Here is a 7,763-nt window from a genome sequence, read left to right on the forward strand (position 1 = left end):
ACTTTGCATGAAGGCTGGGCTCAGCTTTATAGCCAAGGACGTTGTTGCCAAAGGATTAAACCATGACACTTTCGTGCTGTCAATAAGGTCAAGTCGGTTAGAATCGTCCTTAAAGGGGATGCTGTAACCTAGTTCGGCTTGGAAGAAAAGGCGTAATTGGGCGAGTGATGAATGACGTTTATCGAGATTGATAGGCCGAGTATGCCCATGGTGGTAGAAAACGTTTTTCCACTTTAGGGTTCATTTATACGATGAAAGTTTCGTATAATGTTTCCTTTATTCGTATGGAAGTTGTTTCCTTTGTTTCCGAGGGAGATAAAGCCTAAGAAGCTCGATACAGAGCCCGTGCGGAGTCAGTTGCGGGGTGATTTCCTGCTCGGACGTGACCAAGCGGAATGAGAGCGGATGACTTCGAATGGCGGAAAACATGAAATAGAGTAAGCGTTTTGCGGCTATGAGTTAGAGTAATCCGTACCTTCCCTCCTTCTAGCGCCAAACGTTGGGAACCGAAATCGCACTGTCGATTTACGTTTAAATTAGGAAACTAAAAAAACCCTAATTTCCCAGAGGTCCCGGATCTCTGCGTGAGCCAACGACAAGTGACCAAATGTATGCGGAAATCATGAAAAGATAACAAACGAGTTTAGAGAAAACATTAGATCTTATTTCGAGTCCGCATGAGAGCGTTGCGATCATTACAAGAGATCATAAAAGCATTGGCCGCAAAGGCTGTCAGCGAGTTACCTAGTTCTAGCGGCCTAAAAGCTCAAACCTAGTTGGCTCGTAGCTCGATAACAAAAGACGAAGAAAATACAGAAAAGGTTTTTGATTGATTTCGGACTAACCCTTATGAAAGGCTGCCTACGTACCCCTTTCGAGGATCAAGCCGAACGTAGTTCAAGAGTGAACCAAGAGATCGAACTGCTTGTGCACGTTCGTCTGGTAATCGGGTGCCAGTCATGGAAACAGAGCATGTCGAGAATAATGCCTCAGAGTTTCTAAGTGCCGAGAGTTCTGAGTCAAAAAGTTGTCCCTCATGCCTCTCGCCTAGGACTCTTTATATACTCGCTCCTAGGTCGGTTTACGCTTTTTCCTCTTCTGCCCTTAAGCCGTCATAACTTAAAAATGGAGATATTCCGTAAAATAGAGATATTCCATTTTTTCTGATCTTCGTAATTATCTTCAAAATTTCGTATTTATCTGCGGAAACTTGACATTTATCTTTCCTTGCGAACCAAACGTAAACCGTACGTAAACCGTGAGACGGTTTACGGGCTGCTGGTTAAGAAATCGTAAGGTGGGCTTCGAGTCATGCCTTAGGTCCCTTTGGGCCGTCTTTCGACTTGAAGCGTTTATTACGACTTCTTTCGATAAAAACGAACTTTAAAGTTTGATTGATGACTTCGAATGGCGGAAAACATGAAATGGGTTCGCTACGGTCTTCAGGAGACAGCATCGAAGGGTAGACGAGAGGGCATGGATTCGTGTCGTATCGACGTTTCGGAAGAGCTCGGTCGCTACCTAGCGACCGAACGGAACGCGACCGAGCGGGACAGACGCTCGGTCGCTACGTAGCGATCGAGCGGGACGTGTGCTCGGTCGCTACGTGGCGACCGTGCAACCTTTTTTTCAGGCTTTTCTCCGATGTCTCGTGTTTCTTCTGCAGGGCTCTTCGTAAGAATAAATTTTTTCCGAAGATTTATTTTTCGTAAAAACCGGCATGATTCCGTCGTGACCGATTTTAACCCCAACATCTACTACTTCGTGTTTACTCATTAGTAATAGATTCTCATTTGCATTATACTACGGAGTTTGTTGGAAAGATCTACTGTGAGTCTTATCTAGCTTTAATTTTGCTTGGCTAAGTTGTATCTTTGTCTATTAGCGGATGGATTAATGTCGTTTCCTGATTGAATTGCTTAGTTTTCATGTAGAAAACAGGTTGTTGCAAGTATGAGCAGCTTGCTACTCTACAATTTTAATTCACTATCCTATCAGTTCAAGGCTGAAATGCATTTGGTTTCTTGTAATCTGCTTCGGTTATCAACTTTATTTTGAGATTGATTGGTTTATGGATTGGATTCTTTTGGATGAACAGGTAGATGGTATGGATGCATTTGCTGTCAAACAAGCGTGCAAATTTGCTAAAGAGCATGCCTTGAAGAATGGACCGATAGTAAGTATTCTGTTGTATCCCTTTGCAGTCTGTCACATTTTGTGAATTCGGTTTGAACAATATCTAATGTAGCTACTGTCCCTTGGGAGTAAAACTTTTTCTTTCCTTGTGTATTTTCTAGTTGAAAGATACAGTCACTCTGTTCTAGGACTGGATTTCAATATCTGAATATTGTTGGCCTTATGGGGAGACAAGCTGGTTAGTTTGTTATTTTCTGTACAGTTCTCAGATTTTTGTCTGCGACAGAAATGGCTCACTGGTTTTTGTATCAGTGAACATCAAACAACCTGCCCTAAGCCCTTACGGATATAGAATAGTAGTAGCTTTGCCTTGCCATTTTTTCTAGTGATTCCTTTTCCCCTATCAAATGATATACATGAGAATCAATTCATCATTTCTTTGTTTACAGATTCTTGAAATGGACACGTACAGGTACCATGGCCACTCCATGTCTGACCCTGGGAGCACATACCGTACAAGAGATGAGATATCTGGTGTGAGACAGGTTCGTTAGTCTCTTTGCCTGCACTAACCATTTCGTGTTTGAGGGTTCGGTTATTGTGAATCTCGAAACAATTATCTGCTATTATATGAGCCAGGAACGAGATCCAATTGAGAGAATAAAGAAGCTGGTACTATCCCATGACCTAGCAACCGAGAAGGAGCTTAAGGTTTTTTTATAAACCTCTCAATATTTTATGTCCTGGAAACATATTTTCAGATGTTTTTATTATCTAATGCGCTAAAAATGGGATTATTTGCAAGGATATGGAGAAGGAAATTAGAAAAGAGGTAGATGACGCCATTGCCAAAGCTAAGGTAAAAATAACATTCACGTTTCTTCCCTTTTTTCATTAGGGAGTTTAGCTTCTAAAGCTAATAAACCTAACACTTACACACAAACTCTGTGCGGTTTCAGGATTGCTCAATGCCAGAGCCTTCTGAGCTTTTCACCAATGTGTACGTGAAGGGATTTGGCACCAAGGTAATTACTAAGTTACACATTCTGCCATTATATTTAATGAACTTCTTGTTGATTTTTGTTTTCTCTTTCTGTTGGCAGTCATTTGGAGCTGACAGAAAAGAAGTCAAAGCTGCGCTTCCATGAAGGTATTGTTCGTTAAACTGCCACGTGGCATGAACAAGTTCTTTGATAGGAAGCCATGAAATAAAGAGGCTTTTGGGCAGTGTTGTGTGCTCTGTTCAGGACCGTTGCGAGTTATTGTCCGAGTATCTTTTATATTAAGAAAAACATATGATTTTTGTGAAGCTTGTGTGTTCAGATCTAAGTTTACTTCTGATTGTTTTCTGTTCCATCTCAGGATTCAGATTCAAGCAATTGGCTTTGATCTTATTGTTGCACTCCAATAGTAGAGTTTTTCTTAATAAAAAAAAATATGACCATGAAATACAAAGAGCAATGGTCACTTCTGTAAAAAAAAGAATCAACGTTTTACTTCAATAGCAAGACAGGTAGAATTATAAAAGCCACTTCCAAATAACCTAAAGAATCTTAAAAAGAAAAGAAAAAAAATCAACAAGCTTCCCTAACATAGTAACATCTATATACGTACAACAAATGCAAAGAATCTCTCTTTTTCCTTGCTATCAAGAATCTGAATCCGAGTCACTTGAACTGTACCTTGAATGCTCTGACATGAAATTTGGGGGCAGAATCGGAAACCTAACCGCGTTTCTCTGCGGTGCAGCTGCGGTCGGTGTTGCTGCTGTCGACGTTGATGCTCCTGCTACCGTTGCTGCTGGTCTCTGCTTCCGTTGACTCCTCGCGATCTCACTACAAGCATTATCAACCATCCCTAAGAAATCACGGATTATAACAAACAGCTGAAACAGGTTCCTCTCTTTCAATGCTCCAGCTTGGTAATAATTCGTGGTTTTCTTCACCAAGTCCATTATCCTGAGCTGTTCCTCTGTAATAACTCTCAGTTCTTCCTCTGCAGATTCAAAGAAAGATCTCAACTTTGTCAAACACCCATCTTCTTTCCCTTTGCTTTGTTCTAATAGCCTTTTTGTTTCTTTCAACCGGGTCCCTAAAGCCAAGGTCGTGGCTACAAACGAGTCATAATCGATTCCAGCTGCTTTCTTCACATTGGTGAACTCTGAACTAAGGCCACCAATAATGGGTAAACCAAGCTTTATGAATTCAATCTCTTGTTCTTCTCTAGATGCATCTGCAATATCACCACCTGTATTTTCATTGGAGATCTTATTCATCGCAGCTCGTTTTCCCTCAGATCTTACAACTTCTTCAACAACAAAGTGAAGCAAAGTAGTTTTCCCATCAACACTCTTCACATCAGACAGTTTTCTTAGAGCTGTCAGATTAAAAGCCTGAGCATTCCCACGAGCTGTTCCAGCGTTCATTCTGTTACCTGCTTTCAAGATTGCCTCTAGAAGTTTCATGAACAGACCACGAGCACGGAGCTCGTTGCATGCGGATTCAAGCGTCTGTAAAGATCCCTTTTGCTGAGCAACCTCTGAACCGTAGTTGATCTTGAAGAGCATGACGTTGAACCGGTTAAACGCTGAAGGAACTGCTCGTAAGATGTGAAACAGTAGAGATTCCGCATCAGCAAGTTTCGTTGGGTCGCCACTGAAGTCTATGATCTCTGTCTGTTCTTCTGGCGTTGGAGCTATACCAGAAAGCTTCTCAAGTGTATCAGAATCAGCATCATGGCCTTCTGTTAACAAGTCAATGATCTCCTCCTTAGTCATTCCCAAAGATTTAAGCACAATTGCTTTGTTCTGAGATTTCCGAGGGTCGAGAATGTAAGTCTGCGTGGTTGAAACAGTCGGTTTCTGCGGTACAGTGTTAGCTTCACTTGGCTTTCGAGCGCCAACGTATCCAAACAGAGCCTCCATGAGATCACCATCAAAGCTAATCCAAGAAAATAAAATACACATTCATAAGAACTCATAATCATTCAGTACTTGAGGATATCACATCCTAGAACCTTAGTGATTGTAACGAAATGCTTACTTGAAGGAGCCACCATCGATCCTATGCCACACCATTGAGTGGCTAGCATCAGGATTAACCTTATCCCAATGTAAAGGCTTGAGCTTTGGCTGCGCTGGATCCTCCGTTTTGCTTATGGCTGAAGAACTCTCAGCTGCCTTGGTCGGTCCTTTCCCATGTCCTGGTGGTTTAGGGGGCCCGGTTTTAGACATTGGAGGCGGTGGCGGCGGCCCAGGTGCCTTCTTACCCGGAGGAGGAGGAGGTGGTGGAGCAGGTGCTTTTTTAGCCGGAAGAGGTGGTGGAGGCGGAGGTGGTGCCCCAGCTAATTGCGGAGGAGATGGAGGTGGTGGCTTTTGGTTAGCCGGAACATTTGGTACAGCTTGGTTAACTGTAAGAGGCAGTGACGATGTAGAGGACGAGGCAATTGCGGCCGCTAATTGACCTGGAGGAAGCGGAAGTGGAGGATAACGACCGCAGCCGCCAGTGATTTGGTTCGGCGGAATCTGGGAGGGAGAAGAGGAGCCGCCAGGAGCTTGAAACTTGGATTGGGATTGTTTTCCATAATCACTAACTTCGCCTGTAGAAGAAGAAGCAGCAGAAGTGTAGTATCTCCCTCCATTATTACTCTCATCTCCAACTTCACCACCCGAAGATTGAGAGTTCTTCACATGAAACGAAAACGCCTCTTCAATCGATTCATCTCCCCTCTGATTACTGCCCGATCCTCTGTAGAATCCTCCATCGTCTTCTTCATCTGCTCCAGCTCTTCTAAATCCACCGTCCGATTTCTCACCGGGACCTCTTCTCGGTTTGGGGTTTTTCTTGATTTTCCCGCTATTTTCAAGCTCAAGTAGCTTTTTCCAGTAAATCACATCTAATCCTTCTTCATCTACAATAACTGCTTTGAGATTTCCGTCGATTCGAACGAAATCCTCCGGGAAGAGAAAACCCCATGGAGAAGGCGGTGGAGGTAACGAATCGGATCCGCCTTCATATCTTACTCTCTCCTCGTCTTCTCTCTTCCCGCGATCTGAGTTCCGACCTCGAAGTTTTTCTTTGATCCGCCTCCGCGAACTACTTCCGTTCTTACGGAAAAGGAAAGACATCGCGGCGGTTCTTTACCGGAGTTTAGAATTTCACGCGGCGGAGCTAAGATGGTGTTGAATGATTTTTGAAATGTGGATTTTGACAACGAAGAAGGAAATGTGTTGAATGATTCGATGAACATGACAACCAATTTCATGATTTTACACATTTAATGATATTTATTTCTCTTTTTGGTAAACTATGTGTTCCACCTGCATATTTTTAAAGATATTTATTTGTTTATAAATATTAAATCAAAATCAACATAATAAATTATTAATTATATTTTAAAAAAGATAAATCAAACATTAAACTTTATATTTTATAATAAAAAATATTATTTCAGATAAAAACACATATTTAAGAATTATCTTATGTTTTAAAAATATATTTATTTTTGAGAATTTATTATATTTACTCATAGTCAATTATCAAATATAACATATAAATAAAATATTATTAATATATTCATTAGTTTTTTTCAAAATATATATATGCTTACTGTTGTGTTAAATTTTAAAAACATTCACATATATTTTAGAAAATATATTTATTTGTTTGATTAGCATTTAATTATAAATTATTTTATATCTAACTATAAATTTTATAATAAAATATTATTTTCAGATAATAACAGAATATATCTAAGAATTATCTTATGTTTTAAAACATGTTTTTATTTTTAAAATTTTTATTATATTTATTTATAGTCAATTATCTAATATAATATATAAATATAATAGTATTAATAGAAATTCGTTTTTAATTATTTATATTTTAGATAATTCTTAGCATTATTAATTTTAATCACTTATTTAATCAGATATATTTTAAATTCGTTTTTATTTTTGACTATTTATATAATTTATTCATTAAGGGTATAAGCGACTAATAATTAATTTTAATCACTTTTTGAATCTGATAGATTTGAAATTCGTTTTTATATTTTGACTAATTTATATAATCATTCATTAAGAGTATAAATGATATTAACTAGTCTAATTTTTAACGTGAGAATTTCGTTGCAAAAATTTATTTCGCAAATAATAGTATAAATGCTAAAAACAAATTCATGAGATACGGTCCAATGTCCAAAGCGTGGCCGCTTTGACGAAAACGACCTCCACTTACTCGGCTTTCACGCGAATCTAGAGGAGGGTAATGTCGTCATTTACGACGTATTGCGGACGGCTGACCAGGTCTTGTGTTAGAATTCGGCTTAAAGATGTTTTATGATGTTTTTGACTTCTTTAATCTAAAACTTCGGCTACGCGTTGACTTTTCATGTTCTTAAGCTTCTTCAATGACTGCATAATTAAATCGTAATGTATCCTTTAATTAGTTTATATTTATAATGTATGTTTAATTAGTTTATATTTATACTGCTTTTAAAACCTACCAGATTAGTTTCTTGCTAGTGTTCTATAACCAACCCGTGACTTTGTTGCTTGATAATAAATGGAATTTGGGATGGTTTTGGTAATGTGTTGATGTTCTAGAAGACAGCCGAAAATTATCTGG

At 39.3% G+C, this 7,763-nt stretch overlaps 2 protein-coding genes across 2 annotated transcripts in view; one reads left to right on the forward strand and one right to left on the reverse strand.

Moving 5' to 3' along the window:
- LOC106341916 (pyruvate dehydrogenase E1 component subunit alpha-1, mitochondrial-like) overlaps nt 1–3,530 on the forward strand; it is a 7,119-nt gene extending 3,589 nt beyond the window's left edge. Inside the window, exons 3-8 of the mRNA XM_013780667.1 lie at nt 2,099–2,176; nt 2,586–2,681; nt 2,776–2,847; nt 2,942–2,995; nt 3,096–3,161; nt 3,240–3,530. Coding sequence (XP_013636121.1) covers nt 2,099–2,176; nt 2,586–2,681; nt 2,776–2,847; nt 2,942–2,995; nt 3,096–3,161; nt 3,240–3,284 — 411 coding nt within the window. The 3' untranslated portion in view covers nt 3,285–3,530. The remainder of the gene's footprint in view (nt 1–2,098; nt 2,177–2,585; nt 2,682–2,775; nt 2,848–2,941; nt 2,996–3,095; nt 3,162–3,239) is intronic.
- LOC106341915 (formin-like protein 7) lies at nt 3,478–6,395 on the reverse strand. The gene is made up of 3 exons (XM_013780666.1): nt 5,770–6,395; nt 5,178–5,733; nt 3,478–5,075 (listed from the first exon to the last, which is right to left on the reverse strand). The coding sequence occupies exons 1-3, from the start codon at nt 6,260–6,262 to the stop codon at nt 3,785–3,787; spliced, it is 2,340 nt and encodes a 779-aa protein (XP_013636120.1). The 5' UTR covers nt 6,263–6,395; the 3' UTR covers nt 3,478–3,784.
- Between the last annotated feature and the right edge of the window lie 1,368 nt (nt 6,396–7,763).

Source organism: Brassica oleracea, chromosome C4 (genome assembly GCF_000695525.1).
Source record: "Brassica oleracea var. oleracea cultivar TO1000 chromosome C4, BOL, whole genome shotgun sequence".
NCBI classification, from domain to species: Eukaryota; Viridiplantae; Streptophyta; class Magnoliopsida; order Brassicales; family Brassicaceae; genus Brassica; species Brassica oleracea.

What these genes read in the sequence shown, in the direction of transcription:
- LOC106341915 (XM_013780666.1), bottom strand. Translation starts at nt 6,262, where the DNA reads ATGTCTTTCCTTTTCCGTAAGAACGGAAGTAGTTCGCGGAGGCGGATC. An exon ending in AGATGAGAGTAATAATGGAG is followed by an intron (nt 5,734 to 5,769) that starts GGAGATACTACA and finishes CTTCTTCTACAG; the next exon opens with GCGAAGTTAGTGATTATGGA. An exon ending in ATCGATGGTGGCTCCTTCAA is followed by an intron (nt 5,076 to 5,177) that starts GTAAGCATTTCG and finishes TTCTTGGATTAG; the next exon opens with CTTTGATGGTGATCTCATGG.